We start from the raw sequence: 26,046 nt of genomic DNA, 5'->3' as shown, positions 1-26,046 counted from the left end.
CTTGGACGCCTTCAACTCCAATATCAACCTAGGAGATGCAGAATGGTGACACTGTTCCTAAAATAGATGGATAGGCCCATTAAGGCAATGTGTTTGCTTATTACTATGATCATCGAGGCCTCCATTTATGCAACTTAATGCTTCTAGAGTTTTCACCGAGTTCGGCTCCTCTAAGGTGATCATTGTTGGAGGTTGAAAAATCTTATGTAGATCTGTGTCTTGACAGGTCTGGCCCTACTGGCAGATAAAATGCTAAAGTCAAGGTGCAGCTTCGTCACATTATGAAGAACCATGTTCTCCATGGCACCGGTCACAGTCTTTCCAGTCTTTTATTCTCTTTAAAAAAAACTCAGTCACTGAAAAAAACAGAGGTTAAAGTGACTTTGTAGTTACGGGCTGAAATAAGATAAAATCGGACAAAGAACTCGTGTGTCACCATCCACAGTTTTAGCAATTTCAGTGTGCTAGAATATTTTTGGCAGCCATGTTTATGTATTAGTATTTGTAGAGCACCAGCCCACCTAGTGCACTATACTGGCATATGATATAAGATGATGTACATCATTTGGATATTTTATTCATTTGAATTCTGCAGTGACATTACATTACACAGTTGCACTATATTTGCATAATTTTACAATTTCACAAATTGGGAGACCAATTAATTTAAGCTATTGTTCCCATCTAACAATGGGGCTTCAGTTGGGATCCACAGATGTCAAAAGGTTAAGAATCGCTGCTCCCTAGACCACATCTAAACCCCCTCCCCAAACCTTTGTCATCATTGCCTCTTCAAGATACCTTCAGTGGGTTGTAGTTGGCATTGAGAATCTTCAGGTGCACGGCTCCTGGAGCAACTAATCTGTGGAGAAAAAGCTGCTGATCTGGACAATGGGTGATTAAGGTGCAATTAAGATAGTTAGCAGTGTCTTGACTACTACCCATATTAAACCTTGCAAAGAAGTTGGAATTATGGCATTTGCCATCACACTAGCTGTGTCTTTTGGAAGCCAGTTTCTATGATCTTCAGGGCATTGAGTTCAAAAAATCCTGTCGGTATACACAGATTTTACAGAAAAATGCAGTTGTCCTTATTGAAGCAATATTCTGGCTTTCTACTAATACCTTAATGCCGATTGATGATAAGGCTGATATAGTATGAGCTGTTCTTACAGTGGAAAAGAATTTACAAGAACATCAGATTTTGTAACCTTAAGCTCAAAATCTGTTCTGTGATAAGAGAACAGCAGCATCTTGTTTGGTCTGCCTCAGAAATCAAGTCCTCAAGGAAAATAGTCACATTTCCATTACTTTGGCTGCTTAACAAACTACTCCGAAAGGGCATTGGTGGACAACCAATATTGACGTAAATATATTCAAACTCCAAACAATCTGGCTTATTGCACTGCAGTCATTCAAATTTGTTTGTTCAGAATCTTTCGAGCATGTGGCTGCCCCAGACAGCGCCTTCCAGGGCTGCGATTCCAAACCCCAGAAGTTAAAAAAAATGGTAGAAGATTAGAATAACGAGACGTTCAGGTGTTTTTCTAAAAACTGCTTCTGGTGAAGCCTGGCAGAGATAGAGCAGACGGCTCTTTCAAAGTTTTGGGTCCAGAAATGTAAAAGATCTGACAAAGATAGTACTGATGTACAACATTACCATCATGGTGTATATATACAAAAAACTAAAAAGCTTGAATCCCTGTGCAGCCTCAGGAGTCACTGATACAATATTGTACGCACTGCTTGTTATTCTACTTTAAAGTATGTAAATGTTTGAAACATCCAATGATTGATGGACAACATGTTTCATACCATTTACCACATACCACAGTTACCATATTTTATGAATTCGCATAAGATCCACCCTGGTGAGGGGTAACGATTATTGGGCACACTTGTTCTTTTTTAAGCTGACGACAGCCACCAAGGACTACATCTTTAGTCCTGTCCATGTCATTGACTAAGCCATGACTTCCAAAATGATGTGTTGGGAAAACTATTGCATTAGATGTGTATGCTTTACTACACTAAGGTAACGAGGTTACCCATCCTGACAACCTGTAATACATTGTGAATTGGTGAAAAGCGATCTTCCATAGAGAATTCTAATTACAGGTAAGTAAAAGTGTTGTAAAATGGTGTACCCCTTTGTAACCAATCAGGTTAATATAGCCTGCCAACTATTACCTACTGTCGACTTGGTCAGTGAGAAACAGGACATGAGCACTTGACCTCTTCATATTTCTGGCTCCTCCTGCTGAAATTACGTCATCGCATTTGACATGAAAACTTTCACCTCAAGTTTAGAAGATCATTAATAATTTACCTTGTCTTCTTGGCATTTGGGTAATCATATGCCCTTTCTTGATACAAGGCCTATCTGTGTAATGCTTACGAACGGGATTGAGTCCTCACCATTCCTCTTATGACTGAGGAAATGATGTCTGTGCTATCATCCTGGTGGGTATAGCTTCATGGCAGGTTGTCTCTAGAAGCTGTTGATAGCATCAGGAAGATCAGCTGGTTCCTCACTTCTGTTTTTCCATAAGTGTACATATCACCCTGCTCCCTCTTACTTGTCTCCATACCTCAAGGCGGTCTTGTACAAAACACCCAAATAAAATGATGAAAATAAAATGCATTTTGCTTTTCAGATTTTCATCTTTATTTTCATGCATTCACTTTATTTTTCTTTTAAACAGGCCCTTGGAATTTCACGTTCAATGTGAAATTTTATCCACCTGACCCAGCCCAGCTCACCGAAGATATAACCAGGTACAAAAAAGGGTTGCTGTCTACTTAATAAATATTTTGGGAATTGAGATTTTTAACTTGATGAATCTATGGGGATTGAAAATATTATCAATGTTACTTGTGTGTTGTAAGTGGTGTATACAAGCTAAGATACCCTTCACCAATATGGGTTTAGTTGTTACTATTGATTGGAGTGCTGATTTAGCCCTCTGATTCTCACATCCACAGCCTGCTGCTACTTCTGACATGGTAGGGATGCAACTTGCCCCAAGTGTTTGATGTAAGGAGGTCTCCCTAAGATCTTGGTTTGAATCAGAATAAGCATGCTCTGTAGAGCTGACTTTGCAAGACTTAGATGACATTGGAAGTACAACCCTTGCTTCTAGTGATGCAGCCATCTCGGATAAGGAACTTTTTCCTCTCTGTCATCTCAAACAAGATAGTTGGCTTGCACGCTTTTGAAACTATTTCATGCGCAACTCCTGTTATCTTTTTTTAGTCGTAAGCTGTTAATTGCCCAGCCCACGCTCGAAATACTTCGGAGCGTTTTGTAAAATATACATGCAGAACATACTTTTCTGTTAAGAAAGTTGTGTTTTTTAAATAAATGGTTTGTTTTTCTCCCCAAATTTGTTCAGCACTTAAGAGAATTAAAAAAAAGAACGTTTGCATTTTGTGTATTGTAGTTCCATATCAGTGTGCTAAACATCTGTATTCCGACACTTTCTTAAGAACCCTTAAAGAACAACCCTCATGCCTCCCACCCTCTTAGCTTCACAGGGTGGATTGAGATCACTTGCGTATGCACACACACACCTGCAAATTAATCTTCTCTTAACTATTGTGCACAATCTTCCTACTACTGAGGGCCCGGCAGGAGATGGCTAAACAGTGCCTCATGTGGCCTCCAATTGCAAGTGCGTATGCTCTAGATCAGTTTTTCCAAAACCTTTTAGAACCACAAACCAGTTTTTAGAACAACAAACGTTTGTGACCCACCTAGACATGAACAAGAGACAGGGGATTTTTTTAAATGTAACTATAAAGCATTGTGTGGTAGTGCAAAGTCTTTTAGAGACAGCACATCTTTCATTGGAATGGCCACTAAATTTACTGACATACTGTTTTACTGATAAAACTATATGCACCCAAATGATAATGTGTGGAAATACAGTTTCAATGAATATCATTTGTGCATCACCAAGTAAAGTGTCTTAATTTTTGATACTATTAAAATCTTTGTTTCCATCACACTTCAGAATTACAAGAAAGTGCTTCATTTTTCTTTTCCTAACGTCTGAATGAGTACACTTAATTTACAGGTGTTTTTGTTGGGTAGTATAAAAGAGCACACACTACAGCCTTTCCTTTTACACTCCCTGTACCCCAGCAAGATTGTCACATAATTCACTTCACTTATTTTTTTCGAACTACAAAATGAGAGGAACTGACATACAGCAATGCCTTTGGTGCATCTTCTGACCTCATGGACCTGTTGAACCCCCTGTTGAACTTCCACTGGTAGGCTTCTCCCTTGTGGCGACTGACCATGGTCAGACTCAGCCTGCTCCTGGCTTTGCCTCCCGTCCTCTGCTGTAGCTCCTGCCATCTGCTCGTCCATCGATACTGCCTCCAGAGGATCTAGAACCAGTTTTGGCGCTAGTTCCAGATTTGGATCCTTTCTTGGCTTGGCTACCATTGACTTATTGCAACATAACTAAAATATCAGGATGGGTAGGAGGACTTCTCTCCGGTTCTCAGTACTTCCAGAGGATGAAGGCTGTTTGAATAGACGCAGATTCTATTCAAGACCTTTATCCAGTAAAGCATCTTGTTGAGGAGAAGTGGCAGATCATTTAACCCCATAGTACAACAATACTGGTTTGTACCTTCACTTACAAAATGCCACTAATTTAGATATTTCCCCTGAATCCATTCTTGATTTTTCCCTTGCAGTCTCCTTTGGAAAAAACCTCAGGTGGCTGAACTTATTCGGCAAGGATTGGATGGTGTCCCTGGACTTTCAGGACAATGCTTTCACGAGGCTGTCCTGTAGCCTCTCTTTCTTAATTTTGCTGGAAGATCAGACCATTTTCAATGTACTTTCCTGCCTTTCATTAGCCCCTTTAAGTGTGTATAAAGTGGTGGTTGGTGGATACATGTATTCCTACAACTTGATGACTGGCTGTTGAAAGAGGATACACTTACGCTAGTTTCAGACCACCTGCAGAAAACAGTGTGGTTGCTGCCCAACCTTTGATTTTCCTTCAAAGAGTCCAAGTCTCATCTTTAAGCCTCAGAGTCTGCCCTATATATGGGTAATCCTGGACATGGCTACCTTGAAGGCTTAAACTCCTCTGCAGCTAGATAATTCAGGCTTTAACACATCATTTCAGACTATTATCATGCCTTTTTTAGATGAGAACTATTGTTACAGCTTTAACATGTCTGAGGCTGCTTTGCCTTCTGGTGTTTGTCACCCCAGATGCCTCAGTGATGCTAGGTGCATCATCTTTTGGCTGATGAGATCACTTGAACAGTGTGGAGATAAGTGGCATTTGGTATCAGATGGAACATCTTCTGAAGTTAAGTGACTCAGACATCCAGCTTGCCCTCAAGACCTTTCTACCATCATCAAGGGGAGGTAGATTCAGGTGTGGTTGAACAACATAACCACCATGTAGAATTGCAACAAACAGGGCAGCATGTGTACTCTCTGTAAGCAAATATGTCTTGCTACTAGCCAGCTCTTCGACGGATCTCCCTGGCGGTCGGCCATCTGGCAGGATCCCTCAACGTCAGAACAGATAAACACCGCAGGTATGATCCTGCCAATCCAAGTTGTTTGTACTTGTAGGTTACAATGGTCATCTTTGTGCAGTGGGCTGCATCCTTGATTAACCTTTTTGCCTCTACCGAAAAGGCTCTGTGCCCAACGATTTGCACTCCAGAGAGTCCCTATTTGTGAGGAGGGTCTCTGGGAGGCATGCTCCTGTCTTCTGATTTCCATTTTGCCTCTCACACTTCAGATACAGAAAAGTTAGGTGGGACCATGCCTATCTCCTTCTGGCTTGAAGGGTCTGGTACGCCTATCTCCTGACCCTGAACATATGCCTCCACTTCAGCTTTCTCTTTGAGTGGGTCTTTTGTTCCTGCAGCAAGGAAGAGGTTTATACATTCACAATGTACACCACCATGTGCTAAAATTTAGGAAAACCTACTAAGAAGTTTTAACCTTCCTGCAGAAGTGGAGTATTCGGTCTTTATGCCTGCCACCCTTCCACCAAATCTATATGTTCAGGGATTTTAGGTAAATTTGTTACCTGGTGTGAGAAGCAGGTAATCCTCAACAAGTTAAACTTTCTGATGTTATTTAATTTGTATAGTCTTTCGCCTTGTAAGGTCTCTCTGTTGGCACTGCTAAAAGAAATTTTCGAGGCATGTGTGGCTTTAGATACATGTTCTTTGCATAATCCTGCCAGCTAGTGTTGGTTCTGGATGTGTGCAAGTTGTTTTTCTTCGAAGAAGTCTTTCGAATCACGAGGTAGAGTGAACCCTCCTCTTGGTGATAATGCGCATGGGCACAGACTCTATTGTTAGATTGTTTTTCTTTCCGCGTCTGGTTCGGATGTGTGGGCCTGCGCTCCGGTACAACTCAGTCACGGTGCTCTTTTCGGTTTGTGCAAAACTATTTCCCTCGTTGGTATTGTTTCCATTGCGTTTTCTATTAGGTGTATTGAGGTATATCTAAATCGCTTGTCGAGTTGCTTTTACTGCAGCCCCTACAGGGCCTTTTTTCAGTCTCCATTAAGTTCTTCAGGGAATGCGTTGCTGGTGATGTAACCGATTACCTTCCATTACTGCCCTCGCTGCCACACGAAGGATCCCCGGATCAACTTACAGCAGGTCTTCAATCTGTGTTTATCGCAAGAACACCGAGAGGTAGATTGCGCCACATACAGCTCCTACCGATTCAAGAAAACCCTTTGAGCCCATTCAAGCATGTTGGCTCCAAATGTTGTTGAGGATGCTGCAGACATCTTTGGTTATGCAGATATCGGGAAATAGGAAGAACACTGTTCTGGCTGTTTTGGCAAGATATCTGGGCTAGTTTTAATTTTTTCTTTAAAAAAGCCAATTGTTAAAATAAAATTGTCACTACAGTCAGGGCATAAATATATTCAGTAGTGGGTACAAAATTTCCAACATAAAATTAAACTACTAAATATAACACTATTGAATCCAAAAACAACAGCAGGAACTTCAAAGGAAATGTTTTTATCTCTTCTTACTGCTACCAATGTCACAGACTCTGTCAAGAACTCACACAAATTGGGCAATTGGAGCGAGGCCAGAATCCAAGAGAACTGTACTCTGAACCATGAGGATGGACACAGACTCCAAACTGTAGCCAGGTCAGCTAGGAAGCACAGTTTCCAGTTACTACCAATGGCAATCCATAATGTGCAGTAGTAGTGGGGTGGGCACACACGCATTCTCTTCCACAAAAGCACACATACACTCCTACACATTCATTTAAAAGATCACACAAATACACATAAACACGCATGCACCTGTTCATAGCATGCACATATGCACACGTCATGCATTCATCATGGACTTACCAGCCATGTTGGTCACATCGGATTGCGAAAGGGAGACGCATAAAGGCCTCAGTTTCAGGAGGCTTTTGGGAGGTAAGGGACTACTGTAAGATCCAGTTGCCTTCTCTCATTGGCTGGCCATGTCATGGGTCAGCAATGAGAGGAGGACCTTCCCTACATCCTCACAGAGTTTGATGAGGTCAGTGAGATTTGCTGATCCCACCCCACTCTGTGATAAGGCATCATTTATAGACCGTCAGCCCTGGGTACTTCAGGGCTTAAAACTGAAGCACATAGTTCTGAGTCTATCAATGATGCTGCCACTCATCATGAGGGAGAGGTTTTCAAAAGACTGCCCAGCTGATTAGGTCACTTCCCTCAGGCTGTGAATTCTTCATCCCGGCAAAGCTTGGCTCAGGCTGCACCGCACCTGCACTTTTAAAATGCCTGGTTGCCTGACACTTGACATGGTTAATGTGAGGCTGACCTAAGATTGCACAGCCTGATGCTCTACAAAAAGAGGGGGGCGGGCAGAGGGGGAGACTCTGCCCTTAATGACAGGCCGATGTCGGGTTCCATACTATTTGTAAAGGAAGAGACGACCGGAACTAGACAGCTACTGTAATGTGCACCCCTTTTTTCATTCTGTCAGACATGGAGCTTTAATGATCAAATACTGCACTTTTTTAGGTCAAGCCTTGACAGAGCATTCGCTGTCTCTTCGAGACATGCTGTATTAAATCTGTGGGCTTACAGCCCTCCTATTGCCTTTTTATTTGTCCCTTTGATTGTCGTTCAAAAAGGTTAGCTTGCTAGTGGTTAATCCTTCCTCTTTGTCCCTCATTTTTAGGGCTCGCCTTTCTTATTCCGCAGGAATAGGAAAAGAGCCCTAATGCAGCTAAACCAAACTTCAGGCCCCAGAGGATTTTGAACAGTTCACGTGAATCACAATCACGTGACCTGCTCTCATGCACGAGCCTTCCCCCTGGCAGCAACATTTGGCACATCAAAGGCTTCGCTGCCCCGCCCCCCCGCCGTCACTTATTCACGGCCGCAGGCCGTGCCTCCCTTCTACTTCCCCTGCTCTCTTCCCCCAGTGCTTGTTTGGTAAATGTTCCTCTTGCTCTGGTCCTGAGTTGCGTTTATGCTCTGTCTGCTATAAAGAATGCATGCACTCTGCGCTGCCTGTCATTAGAGATACTTGGAAACATGTCACCGCTCATTTCGGTAGATTGCCCTCGATTGAGCCAGCCAGTCCTGCTAAAATAGAGCTATGCGCTCTTTCTATCTGTTCTGGATCTTCCCAAACTCAGACTAGTGACCTTTGCTCTCCAACTAAAACGGATGTGCGTATATTGATCCCTTTACTCTTCAGCGATTACCCCGAATCGCCTTGCAGCCCGTTCTGCTCATAGCTTCTTTTGTGTGCAGATTTTATATAATGCGAACTCGACCCGCAGGTATTGGAACGCTTCACATGAGCACCAGTTATGCTACGCAAGGACACTTTCATTATGTGGTAGGCGCAGGGAGATAAAGTGATTTGATCAGAATCACAGGATGCTGAGCCCACGCTGAGGCTCCAACTCGGTTCCCCAGCAGCATTTGGCACATCAAAGGCTTCGCTGCCCCGCCCCCCGCCGTCACTTATTCATGGCCGCAGGCCTGCCCTCCTCTTGCTGTCTGTAGTTCCTTTCACCCCTGCCGTCGTCCTGCTGTCCGTGGTAACTCTCACTCATTGCTTCTGTTGCATATGTTTAAACTTGCTGTTATATCGGTCCTTGTGTAGCACAAGCAACGGATTACAAATGCTATAGGTGTCACATTTCCACAAGTTAACACTATTAGCATTGTAAATGACAAAGGTATTAATTTCCAAAATTTCAAAACTAAAACATAAATAATAAATTTGTCATTTACAATACTAATCCCTCAAACTTTACTAATGCGAGCCCTATTGCATTGCAAATGCTTGTTGTGTTTGGTTTCCTCCCACAGAGCACCGCCCACTTACTGTTAACATTACGCTTCTGTGTTTGTGCTCAATTGGGCACTATTACTTCTTTAAATTCTGCTATTGTCATTGTTTGCACATCTTTGGTGGTTCTGCTTTGGCACTAGTCACTTAATCTCCCCGTCTCGTTCTAATCCCGAGATGAAATGTCAGATGCTGTTTTCGAAATCTTCTCTCAAATTATCTCTGACTTCAAAGTGCAAGTATTTCCCCCAAACTGCTTCACTGCTTGTTGCTTTAGCGAGCCTCAAACACCGGACCTTCAGCAACCTAACCTTGCAGCACAGTTAAGGCTTGGACAGCTCCTGTTGTATTTTCTCTGGCTCTGGTTTAAATAATGTGACCTTGAGTGACCCAGAGGTGTTGGATCTCTTTACATGAGCGCTAGTTACATTACAAGGTGTCAGATTGATTTTATGGGGTATTTTTACAGAGCACAAAGTCGACTGACCAAAAAGTATTGAATCGCTTTATAAAAGCGTCAGTTACGTTACACAATGTCAGGTTGATTTTTGTTTTTTAGGTGCGCAGAGATTGTGATGCCAATGTCGCCCCGTTTATTCACTATTTCCCCTCTACCTGAAAAATGGGAGCAGCATTCGTCCCTCCCACCTCCTCTCTTGTCTTTGCATGCCCGCCCCGTTTCCTTTCCCTGCCATCCTTCTTCTCTCAGAGCTCTAATTTCAAAGCACATTCATGGCAGCTCACCAGGGGCTCTGAAACATTTTTTTTCATAATGTAAAGTCTAACGGAAGAGGTTGAAGGGCTTTACATGAGCGCTACTTATATTACACAAGGTTAGATCAATTTCTGGAAGCATTTTTATAGAGCGTGAACTTGAATGACCCAAAGGTATTGGAGCGCTTTACAAAAGCGCTGATTACATTACACAAGGTCGGGTTAATTGTTTTTTTAGGTGTGCTGAGATTAAGTGACACATGGTAGCATTTTGTTGTTGCTATGTCCAGTGCTCCTAAACCCAGGGGGCTGTGACAGAGGGCAAAGCTGGTGCTTGCTGGTAAACGGATGGTGTGAGCAGTGTTTTGAATCGAAAACTCTGGAGAAGGGTGCTTGGTGAAGAGAGGCCTGGGGGAGGTCGGGTTGTGTTGTCTCTGCTATTGGAAAGTATTTCCTGCTTTTTTTCAAAGGCTGTTCAGTACTCTAGTGATGTAGTCGCACGCATAATGTTGTAGTGCTGTTGATTTTCATGGAGGCCCTTGTTTTTCTTCTGTGCGTTAAAAAGCCTTGGAATGTGTCCATAAATGTTTCCTGAGGCAAGCATGTATTCCCGAATCACATTACATGACTCAGTGTGTAAAAATGGTATAGCTCTTCAATCCCTGACGTCACAGCACCTGGGGTAATGTGCTACATGGCTAAACACTTATAAGGTCTCAAAGGCGATACCTATTGGCTATGCCAATACTGGTTTGTTATTGTACAGTCATAAGAACCAGTGCTCTTTCCTCCGTACATGAGGTGAGCTGTGAGGATTTGTGAAGGACCATAGTTCTTGAAAATCTAGACCCTGCCATTGACAAAGCTGATATATTCCCTAGCATATCCCGTGTTCTCCCATTCTCTTTTGTGCTTCTCAAGAAAGTATACCTCTTATACAAGGCCTTTTTCTCTTAGCCTATATTCACTTCATATCAATCAAGCAGTGAGCATGAACTTGAGAAGCTTGATCCCATGAATGTTCCTGTGGTTCATAACACTTACAATCAATCATATACTGTAATGCTTCTTATGGGAGTCCATAAGGGTTCTGCTTTTCATATTCATGTTCTGGCTCAATCAGTATTGGGTCTGGCATCGGACTCCATGTAATTCCTGCCTATACGTCTTTCATTAAGAAAACTAGAAAGACTAGATGAATCAATACGATGCAGCCAAAACCAATTTAACTGCAACTAGATTAGGGCGTTGAGTATTCTAACTTGACCAACATTCAAGATATCAGTTTCTTTTATCATGTAAGTGCAGATATTTAGAATATAGCCATACTGGAAATCTGAAGAAAAGTCTTGGGATTGTAATCAGCTTGTTTATAGAGGTTTTTTGCATGATATATATATTATCTACGTTAAGCCCCTTATTTATAATCTTGCAAACACTCAACCCTGTCCTCAACAGAAGAATTAATGTTGGCAGGCAGTGTAATGCAAGACATTCTATGATGTATACCATATATATTATACCATGCATTGGCAAAGCCAATAGGTCTCACCTATGCAAGAGCTAGTGTCAGGGTGGTGTAGAAAAGAGTGGACTGGCATTGAAAAGAGTAGATTGGCGCAAAGTGGAGTAGTGTAGGAGAATGGAATGGTGTAGAGTGTTTTAGAGTCGAGTGGTGTAAAGTGGAGAGGCATAGAGTGGAATAATGGAGTGGAACAGAGTGGATTATTTTGTCGTAGAATAGAGTGATGTAAAGTGGCATAGAGGGAGTTGAGTAGAGTGGCATAGAGTGGAGTGGAGTAGCGTGGAGTGGAGTAGAGTTTAATGGAGTAGTGTCCTAGGATGTAGTGTCATAGAGTGGCCTATAGTGAAGTGACGTAAAGTACAGTCCTGCAGAGTAGATTAGATTGGTGTAGAGTGCTGTGGTGTAGAGCATTGGTTTTGAGTAAAGTGGTGTAGACTGCATTGGCGTAGAGTGTAGTGACGTAGAGTGGTGCAGGGTAGCCTGCAGTGGCGTAGAGTTGAATGGCATAGAGTGGAGAAGAGTGGTGTAGAGCGCAATAGTATGGAGTGCAGTGGCGCAGAGTAGATTGTTTTAGAATAGAGTGAAGTGGTGTGGTGTGGAGTGGTGATGGGTAGAGTGCAGAGGTGTAGAGTAGTGTGGAGTGCAGCTGTGCGGAAAAGATTATAGTGGCATGGAGTGCACTGGTATAAAGTGCAATGTAAATGTAAATGTAAATGTTATGTTGTAAATGTAAATGTTTTTGTACTTGTATAGCGCACAGCTACCCGCAGTGGGTTTCCCGGCTCTTGTACGAATACCGCAAGGGAACCCTTCCTGGCTTTCCCTGTGAAGTGTCCACTCCTGGGCACCCCCATGGTGCAGACCAGGCATCCCTCGCGTTGTGGGGGCCGTTGTGAAGACTAAGCAAGCTAATGCCCAGAGTTGCAGCGTGGGACCCATGATCAGAATAGGCACTGAGGCGAGAATATCCGGTCAGGGGAATTAATGAGCCCGAGACCCGCCAGGGCAGGAATCGAACCCTGGTCCCTGGCCAGAGCTTTGCATCGAGGTCTGCCTGCTCTAACCATTGAGCCACACTTCTCCACAGTAGAGTGGCATAGAGTAGAGTGGTGCAGAGTAGTTTGCAGTGGCATAGAGTGCAGTGGTGCAGAGTACAGGGATATTGAGTTCAGTGACGGAGATCGCAGTCTTGCAGAGCAGAGTGTCGTAAAGTGCAGTGGCGCAGAGTTAATTACTCTGCTACCCAGCAGAGGGATGAACGCCTCCCAAAACAATAGTGCAAATTAACAGTGCTTGACCCAGTTTCTGGGAAAAAAAGAGCGAGTGCAGAGGAAATCTTCATCTATTAATTATATTGCCCTACTGCAATAGGGTTTGGAGAATTCGGGCTTGTTGGAACAAAGGAGGACCAGACCTCTGGTACTAGCCCAGGGTAGGTTCATCTTTGAAGTATAGTGGGGAAGGGATTAGCCAGCAGTGTCATGAAGTGGCGGAACTCAGGACCTCAAGGGAGTTCTTTCCACAGACAACTTGAAGTTGCCATACTGGTTTATCCCTGTCTCCTTTGCAGGAGAGTTGGGACAGGGATGAAGGGAAGATGTGGCATCCTGGGTTTGGCCAGGGGTGCCTGTGCTCTAGAACTGCCCACCCCCACTTAAAATGAAGAGCCAGGTAAGAAAACCCTGGACCTGGGAGCAACAGACTGAAAGAACACCCAGGTAGATGTAGGAGCCACCTGATGCCCCGCAAGAATTGAATAAGGACCTTGGCTGCAGCTTTATCCCTCATAACGAGGATGGGTCTTCTCCAGGCAAATGGCACTTGGCCCCCTTGTGTCTCCTGAGGAACAGTTTGAGGAAAAGATCTGCTGGGTGATCCTGGATGGCTCCCATAAGACATCGGTGGATTAGCCCTGGACTCCCCTGCACCTCCGGTTGCGCTTCAAGAAGTCAGGAGGCTCTAGGGCATGGAGAGGGCGGCAGGCAGAATGTTTTGCTAGCTGGTTGAAGAGGGGATGCTCAAGATGCCCGTGCCTGCAGGAGAAGAGCACTTGAGCCAGGCAGCTGGCCAGTCTGTCACAGGGAAGCCAGCAAATTCAGCTCCCAATGCAAAGTTTTTGCTCTGGGCATCCTCCAGAGCCCAATACAACAATCAGTAGCAATAATATATCTTTATTCGATTTTATAAAACCCATAAAAGCACATTAACATGTAAAAATAATTTAAGAATATCCAATTGCCATTCAGAAAATTAATTGAGTCCCAGCACATAAGTACATCACATACGATACATTTACAATAGTCCATTACTCATTCAGATTTTGCTGGCTGGCAGTTTGGGCTGGACTGTTCCCATTAGGAACAAGGTCAACACTTATTTGCATATGGCTGGGTCTGAATTGGGGTGGCGAAGTGAGCTAAAGAACGATGATGGATTCAAGCCAGATCTGTGACTGGGGGTGAGTGTCTGAAACGTCTCAGTGATCTGTCCATCATCTTCTTGCGTTGGCTTTGGTACCCGTACCAAGGCAGTAGACTTTCCTTGTTTAAAATGACACCCACTTATATTGTAATGTTGTATCTGGTAGAGGTGTGGGGTATTGTGGTTATGGGTTACAGGATGCACTAGGAGTGTAATGTGATATGGGGGCATTACCAAAGGTATTTTCACCTATCTGATATACATATTTGAAATTTAATGCATAGTATTTATTGGTATATGTGTGTTAGTATTTTATCTTTTTCAAATAAAAAGCACAGACTGGATAGTGATTCAGTGAGTGTTGTTCCATACCAATGAATTGGATTACTAGCCTACACTACTTCCCATGAGTAGGCCTTGGACTGCTCTACTTCGCTAACCTGAGAGAGTCAAATGCTGCAGTTTAGTAATTAATTCCCAATATAACGTCTATTGCAGACGTATTACCTGTGAAGGAATCTCATCCATTGCAACTAATAACCTAGTTTCTTACAATATTTTATATGTAACGGTCACTGATGCTACAACAACTGACAGAGTTGGTATTTTTATTTTTAAACTTGTTATCGACTGATCACTGTTCACCTTGTATGTTTATATTTGCTAATTGTCAGCATTGTGCAGAGACTAATGATGACATACATGAATATATTTTGTAATTCTCATGCCATTGTATATGTTTCAAGGAGCTAATTGCTGTCGAGAGGTTGCTTCTTATGAATGAATCAATGCCACTGGGACACTGTTCTATATTCCCATATATTATACTCCGTCTTTTATTTAGGCTTATGTAAGTGTACAGCTTCCATGGGGTTGCAAGCACCCTCTGCAATGCCGTTTCAAGGATGATTAAATGATCCCTGTGGGAGAGTGTTTACGTTTACCGGTGATCTTCTGACGGGCTACAAACAATATTTCTGCTACATAGGACAAGCCGTCCGTCCCTCTAATATGATTATAAGTGTTGTCTTTGATTCCACCAAGCTTGCAGTGTCCAGGTACTGTCATGGAATTGCTCTTAGAACTATCCTGATTGCGTTTCGTTCCTCAAAACACAAATTCCCAGCTAAAAATTCAGAAGCTTTTGTTTACTGGTTCTGTTTTCTTGACCAATGTACAGATGAGATACATTGCATGAAAAACAAGGCAGAATCATTCAATGATGTAGTTTTAGAGGAGGGAAAGATATCTTTCAAGTTACATTTCCAGTAGAACCATTGTTGGTTGGATCTATGCCACAGGGTCTTTCCCCTCAACGATCATGCCATGTTGTATACCTATGCATGCATTTTGGAGAGGGATACAATATCACAAGCGACAAGTGAGTGCTGACTATTGTGAGGGATGACGACTCACTTTGTGTCAAGGCACTCCAACCAACTTCGAAGTAACATTTAGTTGAACTGCCTAGGGAAACTACCTTCTTACTGAAGAAGCAAGCAGTAGAACAAATATGTCCTCTTCAGAAGAAGGGCCTAAAGAGTAAATTGAGACCTGTTTAGAGGCATTCACTTGTCTCTAAAAGATTTCCTACTGTCTCTAGTAACAGTTTTATTTCATGTGGACAATAGCATCACATTGCAATATCTGAAAAAATAGGAAGTTACCAGATCCGAACCTTGATCTTGGAGTCACAGAAGATTTGGATGTGGCTCCTTCCCAGGAACCTGGCATAAAGGCAGTTCATCTTCCAGGGTGTTAGAAATGGGGTCTCTAATTGGCAGTGGCTTGCACCCTGTCCCAGTAGGGACCCTCACTCTAGTCAGGGTAATTAAGTTAATCTCTCAGACTAACCCGTGTTCCACCTCTTAGTAGCTTGGCAAGAACAATCAGGCGGATCTTAGAGGCAATGTATAAATATTTGTACACACGCATGCACAGGCATGCACACACAATAACACATTGAAAACACTACAAAAGGATTCCACACCAGTTTATAAAAATAGCCAATATTTATCTGATTAAAATAAGATCAAAACTACAAAAATCCAACATACACAAGTATGAATTTTCAAATATGAACTAAAATTGTAGTTCTTAAAAATCAATGGTTACGCTTGATCAGGACAAAGTACCTTAGTTGCATCAAAAATCAAAGACAATCTGAGGCACAGGGCAGGTCAGTCATCGAAAAGCAGGTGATGCGCCGGTTCCTTACTGCTAGGCAGGGGAAGTGATGCGTTGTTTCCCTGCACAATACCTCTTTTCCTTACTGCGGCGCGGTGTTAATGAATACATTTGCACCCAGGGATGATGCACCGAAAGTCAAGCCATGCTGAGTTGAATCCACAGTATTGAAGCAGGTGCTGCGTCAAAGTCTGGACGATGTGTTACATGCTGTAGTGATGCGGTGCTCAAACCTCGAGTAGCGGCAGTTCTTGGGAGGTGCTACAGCGAAAAGCTGGGGCCTGCTTTATAAGCTGCGGTCGTTCTATCAAACAGGGACTACATTCCGGTGAAGGCAGCAGCAAAGCGTCGAGTTTTACAATGATGCACCAGTTCCAAACTGACGCTTGAAGTTGATATATGGATTTTCACCCTGGTATCACCAGAACTCCTTTCCAAGAGCCCAGGAACTGGATTTGGCACCACTTGGCAGAATAGGGCTCATAGCAGTTCAGGTGATTGCAGGTGAAGTCTTTGATGGCCCTGAGACTTCTTAACAGACGACGAGCTCAACTCAAGCCCTTGGAGAACCTTGGAAGCAGGTGCGGAAAGCAAAGTTAATTTCTTTCACTCCCAGGACAGAAGCAGCAGGCCAACACAGCAGAGAAACATCAAAGTGGCAGTCGCTCCTGACACCAATCCAGCTCTTCTTCCTGGCAGAATGTCCTCAGTCCAGAAGTGTTCTGAGTGTATGGTGTCACAGGTCCAGTACTTCTATCCATTTCAGCCTTTGAAGCAGGCAAATTTCAAAGGAAGGTATTTGTAGTGCACAAGACACTGCCCTTCCCTGACTCCAAACTTACTACCCCGGATGGAGACTTCTTTGTGCGAGAACAGTCACAGCCCTATTCAGGTGTCAGTTTCAACTCCTCCAACCACTCTAGTTCAGGAAGGCCCATTATCCTGGTGAAGGGCGATCAGGATATGAGGGCACGTCTCGGCTGCCTTTGTGTACTTTCTATAGCGAATGCACAATTAGCCGGAGTGATATCCCCAGATGGTTAAATTAAGAAAATCACAACTTTCTTAAAGTTGTCTTTTCAGACTTGCAATTTAAAAAATAACTTCACTAAAATGTTTTTTTAAATTGTGAGCCCAGAGACCCCAAAATTAAATTTTCTATCAGCTCCCAATTGGCACATACACTTGTAAGATGTTACCGGGCAGCTCCAATGCTAATCTACGGGAGAGAGTCGGGCCTTGCGGTAGTGTAAAGATAATTTAGTAGTATTTCACTACCAGGACATATAAAACACAACAGTACATGTCCTAAACTGCACCCTACCCCTGGGGCTATCTTGGGCCTACTTTATGGGGTGCCTACATGTAATAAAAGTGAAGGGTTGAACCTGGCAAGGACGGTGCACTTGCCAGGTCCCAATGGCAGTTTACAACTGCACACACAGACACTGCAGTGGCAGGTCTGAGACTTGTTTGAAAGGCTACTCATGTGGGTGGCACAATCAGTGCGGCAGCCCCACTAGTACCATTTGATTTATAGGTTTTGGGCACACATGGTGCTGAGTACTAGGTACTTACTAGTAGCTCAAATAGCTAATTATGGAGAATCCAATTGCCATTACATTTTAGGGAGAGAGCATATGCACTTTAGCGCTGGTTAGCAGTGGTAAAGTACCCAGAGACCTAAAGCCAGCAAAAAGATGGTTGAAAAAATAGGAGGAGAAGAAAAACATTTGGGGATAACCCAGCAGTAAAGGACCGGTCTAACACAAGGGCACAAAATTCCCAAGGAGATCACTTCAGCAGGTTTTTTGAGGAAAATCACAAGTGGGTTATAGAAGAAAACATTCTTCTAGAAGTCACCTCAGATGGGGCTTTTCCTTCAGGTAGACCTATGTGCATTTCTCAAATCTCCACATGCTCAAGCTTCCCTTCCAGACTAGGGGATCCAAGCTCCTTAAGCAATACCCTTTTAATGAACTGGTCATGGATATTTCTTTACAGTTCTCCTTAATTCCACTAATACCATCAGTACTGATAATGCTGTCGAACTATAAGACTGCATTGATCCTCATTGCTCATGAATAGCCCAGGCAACTGTGTATCTCAGACCTTCAAATATTTGTACACAGGAGTTTTCCAAGCATAGTAAACATTTTGGTTCAGTTTTATGGCCAAGTGTTGCTTTTGAACTGGCCTTCTGGGATCCGATAGTATGGATTTTAAATGTACCTAAATCATGCATGGCAGTTCTGAAGGAAGCTAAGAAACTTTCAGCAAGAGCTTCTTATGTATTCAACTACAGATGATTCTGTTCATTGTGTCATCAGCTAGATCCGAATCAAATATTCTGCCACTAAGATGTCATCTTGCCATACTTTCTCCTCCTGGCGAGGGTAAGCTATAGTTTGCTATGAACGAGTTAAGTTTATATGTAAAGGAGCACATAAAAAGGGATCCCAACAAATATGATTGTTTTAAGGTTACAGTAATAAATGATTTTTGGATTAACTGATGAAATATTTCTTCTGTACAGAAGCCATCTCCTCCTGATAAATGAATTTGTTCATTCACAAATTGATTTCTCTACCATTTGAGCTCCTCCACTGCAGCATCGCTGGTGGCAGAGAGTATTCTTGGTTGTGATTACTTTTGCACATAAATGTAGTGAAATGCAGGCCCTTTCAGCTATTGATTACACAGTTTTTCCATCTGGGTATGAGAATCCATCCATATTTTTTACTTAAAGTTTTAGAGTAATGCATTTATTCTTTGTTGAATTTACCCCATATTATTTAGTAATCCCGACACTTTAATGGAGCATTCTATGATGTCAAGAGGTTTTTGTGGTTTTATGTTGACTGGACAAAAATATTGAGGAAATCTGACTAGCTCTTTATATATTATGGTCATATACCTATAGACATAGCCACTTGTGAGCAATCCCTTTATCACTAGATTGTTTCCGGCAATATTTTTTTTCTGTTTGCTAAAAAAGCCATTTTTCTCATTGGCCAAATGCTCATTTGACCAGATGTAAGGTGGCCAAGTTAAGGAATATTCTGTTAGATATCGGTAAGGCAGCCACTTGGACGTCTGTTCCTACTTTTACAAGACACTATCAAGATTATGACCAAAGGTGCCTCTAGTGTTGGCCTAGCTGCTTTCTGAAACCTTTTTGGTTACTTTTCTTCTTAGAAGAGTTGATTGTGTTTAGTGTTGACCCCTTATCTTCACCCTTAGTGTACAAAGCAGCTGGTGAACATGATATATTGCCGTTTATGGCTATACTTGTAGTTCGAGGTTTGCTTTATAGGAATAGTCATTGAAGTCCTAAAGAAAACACCCAAGTACCTGTGTTTTTTTTAACCTCTGCTGTGAGGGATTAAATGAATGGGTTACCTATGAGTTAAATTATCTTTAAAAAAGAACGAAACACAGGATGGAATATCCTTGTGCCTTTTTTTATTTGTCCAATGTTACCACTTGGGAGGCTGCATTTTGATTGTTTTTCCAACCGGTTTCTTTTTGCTTGTGTCTAGGTGTAGTAGGCTGTTTTCTATAGATGCTTCATTGTGAAGGCTACTTCTTTTTTAGCAATCTGAAAGCAACATTCTGAAAACCTGGCATTTGAAAGGCTCTCAAGGGTGCTGGTCTGCAAAGGAAAGGTTTTATTTTTAACTTTCTCTTCTTTATCTGTGGACATAGTGTTCCATGAGTCTACAAGCAGTAGGGTATTATTTGAGTGTGTGTGACTTCAATTAAAAGCCTTACAATGCAAAACCAGTAATAAAAGTAAATAACATCTCAATGCATGTTAGAAGATTTAGTCATTTCAACACTATCAAACTTCAAAACTTTCTCCCAATTCAGTACTACTTCCTGCTTTCAGAGCATGCACATTGTCTTTTTAGTTTTCATTGGTGTAAGAGGCACTGAAGGATTAATAAAAGGAAAGGCAAAGGTGGTAGATCTGTCAGCCAGTATGCTTAAGTTGTAATACTGCCGCTCAGACCATATACTTTCTTTTTGACATCCTCAAATTGAAACCTATACACAGCATAGCTGATACAAGGACGACAACGTGTACGTTATTTAATATTTGAGAGATTAAGTGCAGTTAGCGTGGGATGTATTTGTAGGGCCAATGTCTTAGTCGCTGCTAGAAAGCAGGGCATAGTTTCTCAGGGGATGTACCATGTTACAACGCATACTATTACAACTACCTACCGTTACAACGCGACCATTACAACGCATACCATTACAACGCATAGCGCTTTGAGGTGCTGGATAGTGGTAAGTATAATTTACTATTCTAACTCCAGTCCCCGTGGACCCTAGGGAAGGTGTTGGATAGTAAATTATACTTATTCCCTATCCTAGAGCGCCCCCCAGCGCAATGCGTTGTAATGGTATGCGTTGTAAAAGTTGCGTTGTAATGGTAGTGCGGAGTAACGAATGCGTTGTAACAGGTGTATACCTTTCTCAGGTGTGATTGTTGAGATGTTCTCATTAGCATAGTTTATTTTGAATAGTCACTTACTGGGGAGTGAGCGAAGACACATATTATGGTAGTCAAATGATTTTTCTGCATGTCAGCGTTGTTCAATAACTTTGTTACTTATTCTAGGTATAATCTGTGTCTTCAGCTTCGACAAGACATTGTAAGTGGACGGCTGCCTTGTTCCTTTGCCACTTTGGCACTACTGGGCTCATACACTGTCCAGTCTGAGCTTGGAGACTATGATCCAGATCTCCATGGCACAGAGTACATCAACGAATTCAAGTTGTCGCCCAACCAAACCAAGGAGCTTGAGGAGAAAGTTGTTGAGCTGCACAAATCATACAGGTGAGCACACATAGTGCACAGTTATTTCCATTGCCTTCCATCCTAATTTGTTTCTTATTGAATAGTGTTCAGTGTTTATCCAAGTAATGCTGTGTCTTTATTGGTGAGGTGAGCAATCAGTCACATATTTGATTGGAGAATCTGCTGGCTGAATATAAGAACTGCTTTCATCTTTTTCATTCAAATCCATATTATTGACTCCATACTATTAAATAGTGTGTGGCCATACCTTGGCGTCATTTGCCGTCAGAGGTTGCTGGCTGTCTGTTGTAACCTTTGGTGTCATGATGTTACTACACAGTTGTTCTTCATCTGAATGAGCAAGTACTCTGTTGCAACTTGGCTATATTAAACAGAAAAAGTCTAAATGTTCCTTGTGTTATGCTGTAGGGCAACATTCTCATCTTTTACTTCAGAGAGTTTAAGTTACTTTAAAGGAAAAGCTAACAATGTTGACATTTTGTTATCCACTGATTCAGCTTTGATCAATCATAGGAATATTGTTCAGGAATGCCCCCTGTGCACCTGCTGTACACGAATAAAAAAAATAAAAAAGAACGTCAACGAGTCCCAATAAAGCCACATCCCAAAGGACTAAAGTGCTACATCTCTTCTTTTGGGTCTCCCAGTTGCATACAAGGGTCAACTGACTAGGTGTCTGGTCAACAGTTGGCAGGTACAGGCACTGAAATGTACTTCTAAAGGATCCATCTTTCTTCAGATTCCTCATCTTAATATTTCCCAATACAATACTGGAAAATTGGGGCATGAACAAGTGAACCAAAGGTAAGAAATGGGTGGGCTCCAAGCTCCTTTGTGTTCTTGGTAAGTGACAATATGCCTCGCAACAGACAGTGCATGTGCTGTCTAGTAGGCTCGCCTAAAAAAGGCAGTCTAACATGAGGTAAATATTGTAAGCTTTGTGTGTTACATACCATAACTGGCAAATTTTAGGGGTTTTACTGCTTTGTATTTGCTGCACCATAACTAACCTATGACTTTGATTTGCATTGTGTGTACGAGAGGGGATTCAGATTTATGTGCACAGAGTGGGTTGGCCGCAGGCCCATGCCACACACGCAAGCCCCGCAGCATGCAGCCTTCATTCCAGAGATCTCTAACTTAGTAACCCTTTCAAATCCACAGACACATTTTGTAATGCTAATATCTCAAATTACTGAACTGATTTACTCCAGACCAAGCAAATGCAGTTCCCCAAGTAATGTTCTAGTTTTGTTTGAAGTGTGTTGTAATTTAGTTTAGTTTTTTGTTGTTGTTTAATAGGGGAGACACATAATTTCTGTTGGAGTTAAAATGTAAAGCACTGCTTTTGTGACCAGTCCATTAAGTGTTCTCTGCCCCCTCTGACGGATTTGTATGAAAATCAAAATATTAAGAATCATGTATTGTTTAGATCTGTCAAACTGTGCCAAAGTTATTGTCAAATAAATATTGGTGTGTACCCCGATTGAACTTTGACCCCACTCAACCTGCCCTATTGTCAGTTCTGGAAGATTCTTGCACCATGTGCTAGCTGCCAAATGTCATGCAGATTTGTTAGAACACCAAAGTTAATGTCAGATGAAACCTTTTTTCTCTTCCGTTTAACTGTTTGAACCTCAAATCAGTCTGCATGAAGCTTGCCACACACTGAGAAGACTAAAAGTGGTAAATGCCTGCGCAAATTCATGTGTAAACGGTGATGGGCTTGTGCAAGGTATGCTTCAAGTGTCTGGGCATGACTCAAAGTCATGCTAAGAATGAGCCTTAATGCACCCGAAGGTCAACCTGGACCTTGAATCTTAACTGTAAGCCACCAAACAACAAAAGAAGTGACAGACCTTGCGTAAGTCCTGTACCCACTACAAGTAGAGGACGTGGACTTGTTCTTCCTTCTAGATTATTCCTGTAACAGGTCCTCTTCGCAGTCGATGTCGTCTAAGAAAAAAATCCAAGAAGTCAAAGTGGAACTCGACAAGGTGCCAGTTGATCTCGCTCCTGATCCCTGCCCGAGGAGCTGATTCCACAACTGGTCCAGCTCTGAGATCCTGCAGCAAATTGAGGTATTCAAGGAGGCCATGCTGCATATTTTTGGCACTTTTCCGGCTCTCTGGCACTCTTTGGAGCCCAAGGTTCTCCAGTAAGTTTACTGCTGACTGGTTCTCCCTCTGCACTGTCTAAGCCTTTCAACCCGCCTTAGGGATTTGCTCAAGTTCCTTCATAGACACTAATCCTGAAAGTCTCTGGTGCCAGAGGTCGAGCCCCTGCTGATAGATATATATATCGAACTCCACAATCCTGCAGTAGAAGGATCCACACGAACACCAGCACAAGCGGGTACAGAGCACAACGATGAATGGATGAAAAAAACGTGCTTTATTCCAGAATACTGGATTGCAGTTGCTACAGTAGAATAAGTAACATAGAATATGATAATGTGATTGTTGAATTCTATGGTAGATTGGACCATTGGACAGAAAATGAGCTCCTTAGCTGGGACGAACATAAATTTATTAAGCGAGAGAACCCCATGGTGCCAGTCTTCTATATGCTTCCAAAGGTTCACAAGAACCCCACTAGTCCACCAGGGAGACCAATCATTTCCTCTTGTGGTAGTCTTTATGAGAATGCCTCACGCTATATTGACTATTTTTTTAATCCAATAGTCAGATCGCTCCCATCATACATAAAAGATTATACAGACTTTTTAAAGTGTATTTATGATATATGTTGGGATGCTGATACTATGGTCCTTTTAACGCTAGATATTTCTACCTTTTATACTAGTATAAGACATGTGGATAGTCTAAGAGCATGTGAGCACTATTTGAATAGGAGACCAAAACGCTTTGCCTCTCAAAACATCATAATCTTGGAAATCATGGAGTGGTGTCTCACCAAAAATATTTTTCTCTTTGGCAATGACCTTTATTTACAGGAACGTGGGACGGCGATGGGCACCTGTTTTGCCCCCAGTTACGCCAATTTACATCTCGGCTGCTGGGAGGAACAGGTGCTCAGAGGCCACTGGACTGAACATGTCCTGCTATGGGTCAGGTACATCGATGATGTCTTCGTGCTGTGGCAGGGCACGGAGACAGACATTTAACTATTTATTGGGGATTTGAATGAAAATTCCCTCAATCTAGAGTTTGTGGGTCATTCAAGTAAGAAAACGATCGAATTCCTTGATATTCGAATTACCCCCATTGGCAACAGACTGGAAACAACTGTGTTCCGAAAAGCGACCGCAGGCAACTCAATATTGCATGCGGGTAGCACACACCCAGTAGCACTCAAAAGAAGCATTCCATTTGGAGAGTACTACAGAGCCAGGAGAACTTGCAGTAGCGAGGAGGAATACGGTATAATCGAAAAAGAAATGACCCAGAGATTCATCCAAAGAGGTTATAATGAGAGTATTTTAAACGGAGCATCCACTAAGGCAAAGAAACTATCTAGACAGAAGATATTATTTGAACCTTCTAGAACCCAAAAACAGAAGGACTCAAATAGACAGCAGAAAGATCAGGTCAATTCAAGATTCATAACAACTTTTAATAAGAAACATAAGGAAATTAGATCAATCCTGATAAAACACTGGTATCTCATACGTAATGATCCAGTGTTGGGTATGAAAGTAAAAAGGAATCCTGAAATTATGTATAGAAAATCCAAATCCCTTAAAGACCTAATCGTAAAAAGTGAGTTCATAGAGAGAAAGAAGGGTAATATCGACTGGCTGAAACCAAAACCTGGCTTTAAAAGATGTTTTAAATGCAAAGCATGCCAACATGGCATGAATCGGACTAGCTTTAAGACCTTTTTTAACAAGACAGTAACCATCAAGAGTGCAATAACTGTAAGAGTGAATAAGTGGTATATCTTCTACAGTGTCCATGCCCTAAGATATACATAGGGAGTACAACTTTACCCATACACCAGCGAGTCCTACAGCACAGGCGTGCAATAGTCAACCTGGACAGATCTTACCCTGTTGCGCTGCATTTTGAGTTACACAATCAAAGTAATCCCGCAGGCTTACAATACACGTGCATAGCAGAAGTCCCTAAGAAAAAAAGAGGGGGTGACAGGACGGGAGAGCTTAGGAGGTTGGAGACCTACTTTATTTTAGAATTTAATTGTAAAGAGCCGCAGGGCTTGAATATAGACGAGGATCTCCATACATGTCTGTCTAGATCATGAGTGAAAATAGAAGTAATGAAAAAACAGTCTTGAACTTTGGAAAACTGCACAGGATTAATGAAATAGAAATTGATTATGTCTAGCCCTTTTTTCTATGTAACTGAGGTAGTAATAATGTGTGAGTTTTGTGTTGACACTGGGTTGTTATAAGTAACATTGGAGGGTGTTTACATTGAGAATATATCATTGTTTACACGAGTGGTGACATTGGAACATTTTTTAGAATGCACTGGCACTTTATTTAAATGTGCAATATGAGTGGAATGTTTACATGAGAAATATAGTATATCATTGTTTACATAAAAGCACTTGCACTTTATTTGGACCTAGGTCCATTATGAGTAGATTGTTTACAATAAGAGAGTATTATTATTGTTTACATATAAGCACTTGCACTTTACAAAGATTACTTTGAAAAGCCAGCTTTTTTGCACTATTTTGAAACATATGTTCCATACACGCTAATGAATTTAGAGTAGAAGAGTAACTTACGTGAATACTGTTCTTTTTAGATAAACGCCCAGTTTTGACAAAAGTGTTTTAATACAAATTTGTTGATGTCAGTATGGTATAAGAAACTTAGGAAATGCATAAATACCACTGTCTACTTTTAACGGCACTTGCCAACAAAAACACTACTTTGAAAATGGAATCAAATTAGAATGCACTTGCACTTTATTTTGAACATGAATATATCCATTTTATTTCTATATCATTTTTAATTGTGGTATAAGACTTTAAGACCATTAGAAGTTGGTATTAATTGTGGTATGCAATATGCTGTTTTAAAATACTGACTATCGCG

General features: G+C 41.9%; 1 protein-coding gene across 12 annotated transcripts in view; it reads left to right on the top strand.

Annotated features, from left to right (window-relative positions):
- LOC147732987 (protein 4.1-like) overlaps nucleotides 1-26,046 on the top strand; it is a 586,946-nt gene that overhangs the window by 100,614 nt on the left and 460,286 nt on the right. For all 12 annotated transcript variants that reach the window (XM_086957538.1, XM_086957536.1, XM_086957532.1 and 9 more), the window contains exons 3-4: nucleotides 2,706-2,778; nucleotides 20,817-21,035. In XM_086957538.1, coding sequence (XP_086813664.1) covers nucleotides 2,706-2,778; nucleotides 20,817-21,035 — 292 coding nt within the window. The remainder of the gene's footprint in view (nucleotides 1-2,705; nucleotides 2,779-20,816; nucleotides 21,036-26,046) is intronic.

Source organism: Lissotriton vulgaris, chromosome 2_1 (assembly GCF_964263255.1).
Source record: "Lissotriton vulgaris chromosome 2_1, aLisVul1.2, whole genome shotgun sequence".
Lineage (NCBI taxonomy): Eukaryota > Metazoa > Chordata > Amphibia > Caudata > Salamandridae > Lissotriton > Lissotriton vulgaris.
The sequence above is the reverse complement of the archived record's forward strand: the minus strand, read 5'-3'. Positions and strand labels throughout refer to the sequence as shown.